This window comes from Heptranchias perlo, chromosome 4, assembly GCF_035084215.1.
Source record: "Heptranchias perlo isolate sHepPer1 chromosome 4, sHepPer1.hap1, whole genome shotgun sequence".
NCBI lineage: Eukaryota > Metazoa > Chordata > Chondrichthyes > Hexanchiformes > Hexanchidae > Heptranchias > Heptranchias perlo.
In genome coordinates this window covers 44,728,783-44,744,930 of record NC_090328.1, presented here as the reverse complement: position 1 = coordinate 44,744,930, position 16,148 = coordinate 44,728,783, and the positions used below count along the sequence as shown (strand labels likewise).

The 16,148-nt window shown below is 44.4% G+C and overlaps 1 protein-coding gene across 6 annotated transcripts in view; it reads left to right on the top strand.

The window, feature by feature from the left end:
* Positions 1-4,303: 4,303 nt before the first annotated feature.
* The window catches only part of arb2a (ARB2 cotranscriptional regulator A), a 469,833-nt gene continuing 457,988 nt past the window's right edge, over positions 4,304-16,148 (top strand). For 4 of the 6 annotated variants that reach the window (XM_067982839.1, XM_067982841.1, XM_067982836.1 and 1 more), the window contains exons 1-2: positions 4,703-4,787; positions 6,297-6,438. In XM_067982839.1, the coding sequence (XP_067838940.1) occupies positions 6,330-6,438 (109 nt within the window). In that variant the 5' untranslated portion in view covers positions 4,703-4,787; positions 6,297-6,329. Of the gene's footprint in view, positions 4,630-4,702; positions 4,788-6,296; positions 6,439-16,148 lie in introns of those variants that run through there. The other 2 variants (XM_067982838.1, XM_067982837.1) reach the window with 2 other exon arrangements.

Below are 16,148 nucleotides of genomic sequence, written 5' to 3'. Positions count from 1 at the left end.
GCGAGTGGAAACAATGAAAGCATTTGTCCTGAGTGAGGTCTGAAAATTATAAGATGATCAGCTATTGTTTGACCGCTTGACGGCTCTGGAGCTGCGGATGGACTCACTTTGGAGCATCCGCGATGCTGAGAAAGTCGTGGATAGCACGTTCAGTGAGTTGGTCACACCGCAGATAAAAATTACTGAGGGAGATAGTGAATGGGTGACCAACAGACAGAGGAAGAGTAGGAAGGCAGTGCAGGGGTCCCCTGCGGTCATCTCCCTCCAAAACAGGTATACCGTTTTGGATACTGTTGGGGGAGATGGCTCACCAGGGGAAGGTGGCAGTGGCCAGGTTCATGGCACCGTGGCTGGCTCTGCTGCACAGGAGGGCAGGAAAAAGAGTGGCAGAGCTATAGAGATAGGGGACTCGATTGTAAGGGGAATAGACAGGCGTTTCTGCGGACGCAACCGAGACTCCAGGATGGTATGTTGCCTCCCTGGTGCAAGGGTCAAGGATGTCTCGGAGCGGCTGCAGGACATTCTGGAGGGGGAGGGTGAACAGCCAGTTGTCGTGGTGCATATAGGCACCAACGATATAGGTAAAAAACAGGATGAGGTCCTACAAGCTGAATTTAGGGAGTTAGGAGTTAAACTAAAGAGCAGGACCTCAAAGGTAGTAATCTCAGGATTGCTACCAGTGCCACGGGTTAGTCAGAGTAGGAATGACAGGATAGCTAAGATGAATACGTGGCTTGAGAGATGGTGCAAGAGGGAGGGATTCAAATTCCTGGGCCATTGGAACCGGTTCTGGGGGAGGTGGGACCAGTACAAATTGGACGGTCTGCATCTGGGCAGGACTGGAACCAATGTCCTAGGGGGAGTGTTTGCCAGTGCTGTTGGGGAGGGTTTAAACTAATGTGGCAGGGGGATGGGAACCGATGCAGGAAGTCAGTGGGAAATAAAGTGGTGACAGAAACAAAAGGCAGTAAGGGAGAGTGTACAGAACATGACCGGACAGATGGTCTGAGAAAGCAGGGCAAAGACCAAGGGAAGTCTAGATTAAACTGCATTTATTTCAATGCAAGAAGTCTGATGGGCAAGGCAGATGAACTCAGGGCATGGATGGGTACATGGGACTGGGATGTTATAGCTATTACTGAAACATGGATAAGGGAGGGGCAGGACTGGCAGCTCAATGTTCCAGGGTACAGATGCTAGAGGAAAGATAGAGCAGGAGGTAAGAGAGGAGGGGGAGTTGCGTTCTTGATTAGGGAGAACATCACGGCAGTAGTGAGAGGGGATATATCCGAGGGTTCGCCCACTGAGTCTATATGGGTAGAACTGAAAAATAAGAAGGGAGAGATCACTTTGATAGGATTGTACTACAGACCCCCAAATAGTCAACGGGAAATTGAGGAGCAAATATGTAAGGAGTTTACAGACAGCTGCAAGAAAAATAGGGTGGTAATAGTAGGGGACTTTAACTTTCCCAACATTGACTGGGACAGCCATAGCATTAGGGGCTTGGATGGAGAGAAATTTGTTGAGTGTATTCAGGAGGAATTTCTCATTCAGTATGTGGATGGCCCGACTAGAGAGGGGGCAAAACTTGACCTCCTCTTGGGAAATAAGGAAGGGCAGGTGACAGAAGTGTTAGTGAGGGATCACTTTGGGACAAGTGATCATAATTCCATTAGTTTTAAGATAGCTATGGAGAAGGATAGGTCTGGCCCAAAAGTTAAAATTCTAAATTGGGGAAAGGCCAATTTTGATGGTATTAGACAGGAACTTTCAGAAGTTGATTGGGAGAGTCTGTTGGCAGGCAAAGGGACGTCTGGTAAGTGGGAGGCTTTCAAAAGTGTGTTAACCAGGGTTCAGGGTAAGCACATTCCTTATAAAGTGAAGGGCAAGGCTGGTAGAAGTAGGGAACCTTGGATGACTCGGGAGATTGAGGCACTAGTCAAAAAGAAGAAGGAGGCATATGACATGCATAGGCAGCTGGGATCAAGTGGATCCCTTGAAGAGTATAGAGATTGCCGGAGTAGAGTTAAGAGAGAAATCAGGAGGGCAAAAAGGGGATATGAGATTGCTTTGGCAGATCAGGCAAAGGTGAATCCAAAGAGCTTCTACAAATACATAAAGGGCAAAAGGGTAACTAGGGAGAGAGTAGGGCCTCTTAAGGATCAACAAGGTCATCTATGTGCGGAACCACAAGAAATGGGTGAGATCCTGAATGAATATTTCACATCGGTATTTACGGTTGAGAAAGGCATGGATGTTAGGGAACTTGGGGAAATAAATAGTGATGTCTTGAGGAGTGTACATATTACAGAGAGGGAGGTGCTGGAAGTCTTAACGCGCATCAAGGTAGATAAATCTCCGGGACCTGATGAAATGTATCCCAGGACGTTATGGGAGGTTAGGGAGGAAATTGCGGGTCCCCTAGCAGAGATATTTGAATCATCCACCGCTACAGGTGAGGTGCCTGAAGATTGGAGGGTAGCAAATGTTGTGCCTTTGTTTAAGAAGGGCGGCAGGGAAAAGCCTGGGAACTACAGACCAGTGAGCCTGACATCTGTAGTGGGTAAGTTGTTAGAGGGTATTCTGAGGGACAGGATCTACAGGCATTTGGAGAGGCAGGGACTAATTAGGAACAGTCAGCATGGTTTTGTGAGAGGAAAATCATGTCTCACGAATTTGATTGAGTTTTTTGAAGGGGTAACCAAGAAGATAGATGAGGGCTGTGCAGTAGACGTGGTCTACATGGACTTCAGCAAAGCATTTGACAAGGTACCGCATGGTAGGTTGTTACATAAGGTTAAATCTCATGGGATCCAAGGTGAGGTAGCCAATTGGATACAAAATTGGCTTGACGACAGAAGACAGAGGGTGGTTGTGGAGGGTTGTTTTTCAAACTGGATGCCTGTGTCCAGCGGTGTGCCTCAGGGATCGGTGCTGGGTCCGCTGTTATTTGTTATTTATATTAATGATTTGGATGAGAATTTAGGAGGCATGGTTAGTAAGTTTGCAGATGACACCAAGATTGGTGGCATTGTGGACAGTGAAGAAGGTTATCTGGGATTGCAACGGGATCTTGATCAATTGGGCCAGTGGGCCGATGAATGGCAGATGGAGTTTAATTTAGATAAATGTGAGGTGATGCATTTTGGTAGATCGAATCGGGCCAGGACCTACTCCGTTAATGGTAGGGCGTTGGGGAGAGTTATAGAACAAAGAGATCTAGGAGTACAGATTCATAGCTCCTTGAAAGTGGAGTCACAGGTGGATAGGGTGGTGAAGAAGGCATTCGGCATGCTTGGTTTCATTGGTCAGAACATTGAATGCAGGAGTTGGGATGTCTTGTTGAAGTTGTACAGGGCATTGGTGAGGCCACACTTGGAGTACTGTGTACAGTTCTGGTCACCCTATTATAGAAAGGATATTATTAAACTAGAAAGAGTGCAGAAAAGATTTACTAGGATGCTACCGGGACTTGATGGTTTGACTTACAGGGAGAGGTTAGACAGACTGGGACTTTTTTCCCTGGAGAGTAGGAGGTTAAGGGGTGATCTTATAGAAGTCTATAAAATAATGAGGGGCATAGATAAGGTCGATAGTCAAAATCTTTTCCCAAAGGTAGGGGAGTCTATAACGAGGGGGCATAGATTTAAGGTGAGAGGGGAGAGATACAAAAGGGTCCAGAGGGGCAATTTTTTCACTCAAAGGGTGGTGAGTGTCTGGAACGAGCTGCCAGAGGCAGTAGTAGAGGCAGGTACAATTTTGTCTTTTAAAAAGCATTTGGGCAGTTACATGGGTAAGATGGGTATAGAGGGATATGGGCCAAGTGCAGGCAATTGGGACTAGCTTAGTGGTATAAACTGGGCGACATGGACATGTTGGGCCAAAGGGCCTGTTTCCATGTTGTAACTTCTATGATTCTATCATATACTGTGCCATATTACGATTGGGTTTGAAGCACTTACTGTGTCCACCGCTGAAGGAAAGGAGTGAGAGCAGTGGTTAAAGCTAATAACGGGACAGGTTGACTGAAGATGCAAGAATGCAGCAATAATAATTTTTCTTAGAAAAAAGAAACTGTGCTTCTGCAATAAACTGATTTTTTAAAAAAAACACAGCACAAATCTGAGGAAAGTGTTTGCAAAACAAGGTGCCAAATGTGACAGGTCAGCACGTGAAACATTTCGCCAGAGGCTGGCTATGAATAATTTGAGCAGCCTCAGGCGTTGGACGAGAGCGGAAAGAGATCACGTGGGGAGCTCTCTGACATCACCAAAATCTTTAAAGGAGACATTGTGGCGCAGGCCTGTCCCCCACCCCCCAGAATATGAGCGCGTACCTCAGTCCAGCTGCGTAGAGGATATCTCATGAAGAAGAATAGCTGTTATTTTATTTTAAAGAAATGGGGGTGGGGGAGTCCCGATCCGCCTCACTCATCGTCACCGAATTGCACTCCTGACATGTCACTGAGGACTTCCCAACGATTTATTTTTTTAAAATCCTAACTGTCCACAGCGGCCGTTGGACTCGCGCTTCTCTTGTCCTTTCCTAACTGGTTACCATGGCGACGCCTCAGTTCCGGTTCCGCTGTGGGTAGTTTCATGTTGTCCTGCTGTGTGGTCGGGCTCGGTGTGTTTGTTATTTCATTGGTGTCGGGTTCACTGTCGTCGTTCTTGTTTTTTTTTGGGTGGGCGGGGGGTGGGGGGGAAAGAGGGAGGGGGTGGTCGGGATTATCTCGTGTTTCGGTCCTTCTGAGAGACGGCGGAGAGCTGTACTGTGTCGGCACGGTACGTGTTTCTCTTGCAGCGGGCTGTGCCGTGTTGGGTACTTTCTATACGCGGGACTGCGGGTCAGTGTGTGACAGGAGGCCGCGGGAGGCAGGAGATGCAGTGAGTCCCGAGTGTGGAGAGAAACTGGCCGTCCACTCACAAGGATGATCGAACAAACACACGGCGACCCACAGGCCTTGGGCCTGAGCTCCGACATGGAGTGTCAGTGCAGGGACACACGCACTCGGGGAACTACACACATGCACTCACACACTCGCAAAATAAATAATTAGAAAATAAATAGGCCCCGTTTTAAAGTGCAAGGTCTTCAAACGCCCCAGCCCCCTTTTCTGTCATATGGCAATTCACTGTTGTGAAAAATGCAAACTTCTGATACAATTTCTAATTATTTTGTCAAGATTTATGGCGCAGTGAAGAATGTGATTTAAAGAGCTGACAGTCCTTGTTCTTGGCCGCTCCAGCTGACTTTGGAATCTTTTTAAAAAATGGAAACGGAGCAGCTTCTAAATGCCTAGTGTGAAGCAATTTTTTTTCCAGCTTCAAATGAAGCTTTAGACAGGGAAGTAAATAAAAGTTCTTGTTTAGTTGCACTCTTGTTTAGTTACGACAGTTTAGACAACTTTGGTTTGGAACATTAAAAGTTGATGCTAATTGGTTTGTGACGCTTGAACCAAAATAATTGGTTATTTAAGATTATTAATAAATTAAATAGATATAGTTGGGTTTACAGAGCTAACTATAGCAGATTTGCCGTGGGAATGAATAAATGTAGCCTAAACGCAAAAGTGTGCACTGAGAATTATTTTTTTAGAGAGACAGGTTTAACCAGTAATTGATGGGAAATTAAACCCAGTGCTTCTACTTTACTTTTAATTGTAGATGTTTGATAAAACAACCAATACACTTTTACATACAACCAGCTTGATTGCACTTCTGTAAACTCCATAAATGAATGCATTCTGTATGCTGTAATATATTGTGTATGTACTGTGTATGTGTATTGAAATTTTGTTAAATCAAGCAAGTTGTTAAGGTTTTGATATTGTCAAGTTCTGAAATATGTATTTTAAATAATATTTGATGTCAAGCCTATTTCTAGTTACTGTGTCAGACATAATTCAAGGGCTGTAAATATTAATTTCATATTTCATGACTGCTTCATTGATGTATATTGCCTACCAGGTGGTGCATAATACTAATTCATATTTCCATTCATTATTGAAAGTTTTTATTTCTAATTCTGCATTTTAGTGTTCTGAACTTCAAGTAATTTGAACTTTTGCATTTAGTTTGTTTTCTTGACTACATATCAGTACAAACAAGTTTCCCCGCTTAATGTACTTGATTTATTAAATATAAGATACTTTAAAACGTGTGCTATTACTAGTTGTTCAACTTAGTGTCAAAGAAAAACTGTTGGTGTTTTTATAATTTTAAATATTCAGACTCATTACGTACACAATACTGATTGACAGTAATATGTTTTTCTGCTCCATATCACTTTAGTTCCACCTAAATTGATCAGGTGAAACTGATTGGATGCTTGTTTACCTGGTGGTTTCCATTCTTTCAACCGTGTGGATTACCATGGCACAGAACCAGCCAGGAGGACCAGAAGAAAAGGACAAAACTTCTACTGCATTAAAAGGTATGTAATATATACAGATTTTGTCTGTTACATTAAAGCTCATGAAACTAATATCTGAAACTAAAATCTTGGTCAGAGGTAGATTTTAAGGAGGAGAGAGAGGAGGAGTGGTACAGGGAGGGAATTCTAGAGCTAGGACTTAGATGGCTCCTGGCAGGCCGGCAATGGTGGGGCAAAGGGAATGGGGGATCTGTAAGAGGCAGATTTGAAGGAACGCAGGGTTCTCAATGTTGTAGGTTTGGAGGATGTTAGAGATAGGGAGGGGCAAGGCCATGAAGGAATTTGAACACAATGATGAGAATTTTAAATTTAAGGTGTTTGGTGTACCATTGTAGGTCAGTGAGCATGGAGGTGATGGATGAGCAGTACTTGGAGCCAGGTGGTATATGAGCATCAGAGTTTTTGATAAGCTCATGGAGGATGGGAGGCTGGCCACGAGAGTGTTAGAATGGTCAAGTCTGCAGCTGGCAAATGCATGGATGAGGGTTTCAGTAGCAAATGTGCTAAGGAAGGGGCAGAGATGAGCGGTGTTATGGAGGTGGAAGTAGACAGTTTTTGTGATGGAGAGGATATGGGCTCAGAAGCTCAGCTTGGGGTCAAATAAGACGTGGAGGTTGCAAACAGTCTGGTTCAGCTTGAGACAGTGGCCAGGAAGGGGGATGGAATTGGTAACGAGGGAACGGAATTTGTGGTTGTGAAGAGTGGGATGGAGGCAAAACAATGGCTTTGGTCTTTCCAATGTTTAATTGGAGGAAATTGCGGCTCATCCACTCTAGATGTCAGATAAGCAGGCTGACAACAGAGAAGCAGTGGAGGGGTCGAGAGGGGTGGTGGAGAGGTAGAGCTGGGTATCATGTGGAACCTGACGTGATGCCTTCGGGTGATGTCGCTGAGGAGCACCATGTAGATACGGACTAGGAGGGGGCCAAGGACAGATCCTTGGGGCCTCCAGAGGTAAAAGTGCGGGGTGAGAAGAGAAGACATTGCAGGAGATTGTCTGGCTATGATTGAATAGGTAAGCGTGCAACCAAGAGAGCATAGTTCCACTGAGCTGGACAGAGGAAGGGAGGCGTGGTCTGGTCGATCGTGTCTAAGGATGCAGAGAAGTCGAGAAGGACAAGGATGGATAGTGCACCATAGTCACAGAGGATGTTATTTGTGACTTTGATTAGTGCTGTGGCAAGGGTGGAAACCTGATTGGAGAGATTCAAACATGGAGTTGTGGGAAAGATGGACAGGGATTTGGGTGGCAACAACAGGTTCAAGGACTTTGGAGAGGAAAGGGAGGTTGGTGAAGGGTTGGTCGTTTGCCAGGACAGAGGGATTGTGGATGGGGATTTTGAGGAGGTGGGTGGTGATTGCTGTTTTGAAAGGAAGGGTACCTCAGACAGTCCTTCAGGAAAAAGAACTGTTTACAAGGTCAATTAGCATGGGGGCCAGGAAGAGAAGTTGGGTGGTGAGCAGTTTTGTGGGCATACAGTTGTGAGAGCAGGGGGGGTGAGCCTTATGGACAAGGTGAGTTGAGAGAGAGGAAAGAAACCAGAGAACTAAATGCAGGTTCAGGGCGAGGGCAGGGACCTTTGGGGGTATACTGGCTTGGTGGGCAAGGACAAGAGGGGCATGCGCCACAGACGGCTGAACGGATGGTCTCAATCTTTAATGGCAGAAGTGCATGAGCTCCTCTAACTTTTTGTTGGAGGTGAGGGTGGAGGGGGCAGGGGAGAGGGGTTTAAGGAGATAGCTGGTGGTGAAAACCAGCTGTAGCAAAGCTGCCATGTTTACAGTATTGCTGCAAATGTCAAGTGGATGAGCTGTAAGGTAACTAACATATTGTGTAAAAATCCTATTTACATTAAAATTGCAACAACACCTGGTGCATATGTTGATATGGGAAAATGTAAGGATTAACCAACTATACCCAATCTGGATAGCTACCCCCTTACAGCAACCTTGCTACCTAGCTATACTTTCCATCGTCTCTTCCTCAAACCATCTAGAGCTGGTTTTGCCCATATCGTAAATCGCACTTTCAATTCTTCCTAACTCCTATGACACCTCCTGCTCCTTCTCCACTCTTTTTCATTCCTGAAGCATCATTTAAAATATTCATCTTTCACTGCCCTCCCCAGCCCCATGTTGACTTAGAGATATCCTCCATTCTGTCAGTCTGTAGTTTTTTTTTACTGAACGATTCCTCATCTTTGTGATTTCACTCCACCTCAACTCTCCTAGATGTGTCTCCTCCAACTTCAGGGCCCTCAATCTTAATCTTGCCTCTCGTATAAACTAACTCACCCATTTCCTTGATCTTGCCATTGTCTTGATCAATGACCAGGCAATCTCTATCCTTCTTCCTCTTGCCACCCATTTCCAGCTACATTCCTTCACTCCTATTATTGCCATCCAGTTGTGGGAGGATAAACTGTTTCCTAGCTCCCTCTTAAATTTTCTTTCAGTTGGTACTCCACCCACCACAATACCTCTAACACCGTTGACCTGCTTAATTGCTCTTTTGGCTCTACGTTCAATGTTGTTGTTACCAGGAAAATTATTAATTCTCTCATACCTTTTGCTCCCCTTGGTATGAACCCCATCTTCACTCCTTCAAGTCAGAAGGCTGCAAACTCGAGTATACCTCTTTTTAAGGTGATTGGCAAAAGAACCAAAGGTGACATGAGGAAAAACTTTTTTACGCAGCGAGTTGTTATGATCTGGAATGCACTGCCTAAGGGGGTGGTGAAGGCAGATTCAATCGTGGCTTTCAAAAAGGAACTGGATAAGTACTTGAAAGGAAAAAAATTGAAGGGCTACGGGGATAGGGTGGGGGAGTGGGACTAGCTGGATTGCTCTTGCATAGAGCTGGCACGGACTCAATGGGCGGAATGGCCTCCTTCTGTGCTATAACCTTTCTATGATTCTATGATACCTGGCACACAACTAGTTTAGTCCTCAAACACTTGGATCTTGTCCATTTTGAGCACTACCACTCCAGCCAAAATCACTTTTGGTGCAGAATCATCCTGGAGGGCAAGAACAACCCTGAGTTCCTTTTCTTTATGACCAAATGCCTCCTTCAGCTCCTCTTCCTTGTCTTAAATATGAAATGCAAGGAGCTCATGGATTTCTGCCTTCAAATTGAGACCATCTGTGCAGCTGTCTGCCCCTTCCTCTCACCACCAACCAACCAAATCCCAATCTCCAGCCCAGGACACCAGTCTTTTTGCAGGTACCATCAGCCCTCTGCCTTCTCCAAGCTTATTTCACCCATGAAACCCACCTCTTGCTCCCTTGATCCACTCCCCAGTTTATCATCTGAAAGACTGAAGCCACGACCTTTTGGCTCCCAACCAGTGCACATAGAAAGCAATGTGAGACTAATTCCTGGAAGGTGGTATTTCATCACTTGCTTGAATTCAATTTGATTTTACTTGAATCATTATATGCAATTTGAGTTGTTGCTACCACTTCAGATTGAAACAAATTGTGTAGTACAGCTGGCCTGAAAAAATGGTTTGCACTTTAATTGACTTCAATGAGAGAGAAAATCGGGTGGAGTGTAAAATGGGCTGCCAATTCGTTACCGCCAGTTTTTCGCTGCCACCGAAGACAAATTTCACCCCCGGAGACTCTTAAACTTATTGCTAAACTTCAGTCAGTATTGATGCACATGGATAGCCTCTCCCTCACCTTTCTGCATTCTAGGGATTCAGAGTTTAATACTCTGCAGTCAGAGCTTAATTTAAGAAATACAATTTTGTGCAAGCTGTAGACCAGCTTTTGAGGAGGGGAGAAATGCATAATGATCTGAATTGAAGCGCACAGATTTTAGCTACAGAAAACTCGAACCCCTCTCTCATTTCAGATGAAAGACTATTAACCTTTACAAGCCAGTGCTATTATAAACATGGCAAAAGGTCAGCAACCTACCTGCATTATTGATTGAGAAAGCACGTTTCTAACAACTGGATTAGTGGTTTATGGTTGAAACAAACATCCTAACACTTGAAAATAACAAGATTAGCAATATATTGTAATAGATTTCCAGATGTTATGCCAATCTGAGATCTGACCCAAGTGTTTGGAGGTCTTGTCGCTTTTCCAGACTAATATGCTGACTGAGCACATCCACTTTACCTTCAGTGGAAATGTTGGAAAAAGCCCATTCATTTCTTTGAGTGGAAAAGTAGCACACAGAAATGGTGTCTTGTATGTGAATTCTATAAGGAAATCTGGTCTCAGATTTACAAATTCTGCTATGCACTGGAGGGTTCCTGGCTATGGCCCAGCTTCTAACTAAGGACTTCTAACCAGCTTTTAAGAGAACACTTAATATTGGTTTAATTCATATGGCATTGGGGTGCTGTAGCATATTGCTTCATCACAATGGTTTAGCTTTGCAGTTTCCCTGCATTATGAATTCCTGACCTCTGCAGTGCTAACTGTGGAGACCACAGGGAATGAAGGAGGAAAACGTGAAGGTTTTTGCCCTAATTCATGCGCATAAACTTTCTAATGTTTTTCCTTTGCGCAAATGGGCGTCAGTATGAACAAAAAGTACAATCACTGGATTTTTCTAATTTAATCTGCTGAGAGGTGAAGTATCCATAGATAAGAGTTCCAAGAGAAAATTTGGCAGCTTTTTGCTTAGTTTTATTGCCTTTGAAATAAAACTATCAAACTCCAGAATATTAATCGAACACTTCAAGCTGATCCAGGAACAATAACCCGTTTTAGATAGGGAAATGGTGTGAGACACTGACAGGGAGAAAGAAGGCAACAATTTTTTAAAAATCGCATGCCAGGGAATAAGCCATCCTGTTATGCTCGGGTCTTCGGTCAACTGGTTGAATGGAATTGGCGATGACCTGGGAGCAGGCCACCCACCCTGTTTTCTTGGATCAAGAAAGTGTATGGCTTGGAGGGGAAACCAGCAAAAGAGAAAATGGAGAGAAGGAGTTTGGTGGTGGGGAAGGGGCACAAGTGTATTTTATGGTTTCCTCAGAGCTTGTTTCCCACATTTAAATCCTGAAGTCCTCTTCATTTTGATCATCTAAGACAGTCCCTTTGGGGCATGTAATTTTTTTTTACTGAATTACTATTAAAGTTAACTTTGCAATGCATGATTAAAAAAAATTCCCCTTGGTACAGAGTACTAAGTAGCAAATGCAAGGACAAAGTTTACATCAGTGAAGCTGTTGTGAACTACAGTTAAAGTCTCTTAATATGTTAATATACAAGTTCTAGAATTTTACACCAACAGTTAAATCCCTGTATTGATGCTAATTTTTCCCTGTCCTCTTATGTGCTGCATCTCAGGTATGCTGCAACTGACATCCAGATCCTATTTCTCTTCAACTATGCCCCATTGCTCAGTTTAATATTTGAGTCCTTTCTCAACTGTTGGCAGCTTAATGTTAGTTTATCAAGGTTTTTATCTTTTATCAAGGTTATCATTGTAAGGCCCACTTGATCATTCTTTTTAATAAAGTAGGAAGTGTCGTATGAAATCATCAGCTGATCAATTGAGTCTGCATATTTCACAAATCTGTAATTATTCCCAGGTAGTCCCATCAGGATTTTGATTTGTTGGCAAGCCCAAAATTAGTGAGTGTACCCTTGTTACTGTGCTGGCATTTGCCTTTTTGGCATTGCAGACTGGCATCCAGTATACTTTGCCCAAAATGCAATTATCTTAATTGGATATTTGATTTTGTCCTTGGATGGCCTTTTGTACTTTATCTCCTTAAGGAATCTGCCACCCTCAACTGTAAATACTACAGTCCCTTTCTCAGCTTGCTTCATTTAAAAATAAAGCCTTTCTCAAAATCAATACAAAATGTTTTGGGTTTGCAATCAGTAAACTACTAAAGAATAAGGGAGGTAGACAGCTAAGTGATTCCACAACCAACGGATCAGATCAAAGCTCTGCAGTCCTGCCACATTCAGTCGTGAATGGTGGTGGACAATTAAACAACTAAAGGGATGTGGAGGCTCCGTGAACATCCCCATTCTCAATGATGGCAGAGGTCAGCATGTGAGTGCAAAAGACAAGGCTGAAGTGTTTGCAACCATATTCAGCCAGAAGGGCCGAGTGGATGATCCATCTCTGCCTCCTCTCAATATCCCCACCATCACAGATGCCTGTCTTCAGCCAATTCGATTCACTCCATGTGATATCAGAAAGGGCTGAGTGCACTGGATACAGAAAAGTCTATGGGCTCCAACAACATCCCAGCTGTAGTGCTGAAGTCTTGTGCTCCAGAACTAGCCACGCCTCCAGCCTAGCTGTTCCAGTACAGCCACAACACTGGCATCTCCCCGACAATGTGGAAAATTGCCGCCGTACGTCCTGTCCACAAAATCCAATCTGGCCAATTACCACCCCATCAGTCTACTCTCGATCATCAGCAAAGTGATGGAAGGTGTCGCCAACACTGCTGTCAGGCGGCACTAACTCACCAATAACCTGCTGACTGAAGCTCAGTTTGGGTTCTGCCAGCACCACTCGGTTTCAGACCTCATTACAGGCCTGGTCCAAACATGGACAAAAGAGCTGAATTCCAGCGGTGAAGTGAGAGTGACATCAAGGCAGTATTTGACAGATTGTGGCACCAAGGCGCCCTAGTAACATTGAAGTCAGTGGGAATTGGGGGAAAACTCTCCGGTGGCTTGTTTCATACCTAGCACAAAGGAAGATGGTAGTGGTTGTTGGAGGCCAATCATCTCAGCCCCAGGACATTGCTGCAGGAGTTCCTCAGGGCAGTGTCCTAGGCCCAACCATCTTCAGCAGCTTCATCAATGTCCTTCCCTCCATCATAAGGTCAGAAATGGGGATATTCGCTGATGATTGTAGAGTGTTCGGTTCCATTCACAACCCCTCAGATAATGAAGCAGTCCGTGCTGCATGCAGCAAGACCTGGACAACATCCAGGCTTGGACTGCTAAGTGGCAAGTAACATTCGTGCCAGGCAATGACCACCTCCCTTTGACATTCAATGGCATTACCATCGCCGAATATCCCACCTTCAACATCCTGGGGGTCACCATTAACCAGAAACTTAACTGGATCCGCCACATAAGTATATAGAGAGCCTCCTTCATCGTAACAGTGAAGTAGGGCATTTTTTCTTGAGCTTTGCTTCACTTCAAGGATACTTTATATATTTTTGAGACTTAAATCATGTCAACTGATGCCTACTTCCAGTTTTGTTGAACTGATTTTGTATATGCCTATTTGTATGTGGAGAGTGATTGTTGAATATTTGATTATTCAATATTGGTGTGATTTTCCTCATTCTTTGCAGTGCAATGCAGTGTAAATGTCTGTTCAGAGAACAGCCTATTCTGAAAGGAATAGTTGTTGACCCAGGGATTTCAACATAACATTTTGTGCATCAGAGACTACCTTACAGTTCATGTGGACCAGATGCTTTGCAGAAGCTGATCATATTGCAGTTGTGTTCCATCCTGCAGTTTTTAAAAAATCCTTTGAATAACGAAGGAATTCTGCTTTCTTGACACTTTTTCTGAGCAGTGAATGAAGTGTGAAAACTCACCGTGAAAGTCTCCAGCACCTCTTGAATATAACTGAATATGATGCTCTGAGTACTGAATCTCTGCCAAAAAACATTGAAAAACCCTGTGGTGAAAAAGTTACAGCTGCTATAAATTTTTGCTGCCCTATCCTGAATTGACAATAACTGGAGCAATTGCTGTAAATTGGCTGTAAAGTGCTTTGGGATGTTCTGAGGTCATGAAAGGCGCTATATAAATGCAAGTCTTTTTCTTTTTCAATCTCTGAGTTGCTTCCTAGTCCATTGTGGAATCGGTTATCTTACGCCATCCAAAAATGTTTTTTTTTGTAGAATGGCAAAAACATGCAGGCAGAAATTCCGTGTGCTTTAGAAACCTGGCCTAAATAAAATCTGGATTCTGTCTAGTGTCAAAACCACTCACTTAGTCCATAGAGGAGGGGAGTGATCTGACTTAATGTGACTCTTGTCTTAACTGCAGCCTGGGTTTTTGAAATTACTATCCGTTGACCAATTTGGTTGCCTGTTTTAGTTGGCATTTAAATAAAACACTATCGTTGATTTGAAATCACCAATTAACATTTCAAAAACTCAGCTGGGATGTTTTTTCTTAAAAAAGAGCTGGATGCCACTGTTACTGTAGAAAGCTGCAGTTAAGACCAAAAATCGCATTAATTCCTAGTTAGATTTAGATTTTTTTTTTGCTTTTACCCCAGACCTAACAGCTGTAATGGGCTAAATGGGTGGTTTTCATCCACATAAATGTACAGTTTAAGATTGGAAGTGGCAGAAAATCAGCTTAAAATCAGATTCTTCGTTGTGGATATCCTGCATAGACTTGTGGGTCATGACATTAGTACGGTTGTTTTTGCTGGGTAATTTTCAAGGGATGATCCTTTAAGACGTTGTGATGTCCTACGATGGAAACATTTTTTTTATTCATTCATGGGATGTGGGCATCGCTGGCGAGGCCGGCATTTATTGCCCATCCTTATTTGCCTTTGAGAAGGTGGTGGTGAGCCGCCTTCTTGAACCGCTGCAGTCTGTGTGGTGAAGGTTCTCCCACAATGCTGTTAGGAAGGGAGTTCCAGGATTTTGACCCGGCGACGATGAAGGAACGGCGATATATTTCCAAGTCGGGATGGTGTGTGACTTGGAGGGGAACGTGCAGGTGGTGTTGTTCCCATGTACCTTCTGCTGTTGTCCTTCTAGGTGGTAGAGGTCGTGGGTTTGGGAGGTGCTTTCGAAGAAGCCTTGGCGAGTTGCTGCAGTGCATCCTGTGGATGGTACACACTGCAGCTACAGTGCGCCGGTGGTGAAGGGAGTGGATGTTTAGGGTGTTGGATGGGGTGCCAATCAAGCGGGCTGCTTTGTCCTGGATGGTGTCGAGCTTCTTGAGTGTTGTTGGGGCTGCACTGATCCAGGCAAGTGGAGAGTATTCCATCACACTCCTGACTTGTGCCTTGTAGATGGTGGAAAGGCTTTGGGGAGTCAGGAGGTGAGTCACTCGCCAGAGAATACCCAGCCTCTGGCCTGCTCTTGTAGCCACAGTATTTATATGGCTGGTCCAGTTAAGTTTCTGGTTAATGGTGACTCCCAGGATGTTGATGGTGGGGGATTCGGCGATGGTAATGCCGTTGAATGTCAAGGGGAGGTGGTTAGACTCTCTCTTGTTGGAAATGGTCATTGTCTGGCATGAATGTTACTTGCCACTTATGAGCCCAAGCCTGGATGTTGTCCAGATCTTGCTGCATCTGAGGGGTTGCAAATGGAACTGAACACTGTGCAATCATCAGCGTACAACACCATTTCTGACCTTATGATGGAGGGATGGTCATTGATGAAGCAGCTGAAGATGATTGGGCCTAGGACACTGCCTTGAGGAACTCCTGCAGCAGTGTCCTGGGGCTGACATGATTGGCCACCAACAACCACTATCATCTTCCTTTGTGCTAGGTATGACTCCAGCCACTGGAGAGTTTTCCCCCTGATTTCCATTGACTTCAATTTTACTAGGGCTCCTTGGTGCCACACTCGGTCAAGGGCAGTCACTCTCACCTTACCTCTGGAATTCAGCTCTTTTGTCCATGTTTGTACCAAGGCTGTAGTGAGGTCTGGAGCCGAGTTGTCCTGGCGGAACCCAAACTGAGCATCGGTGAGCAGGTTATTGGTGAGTAA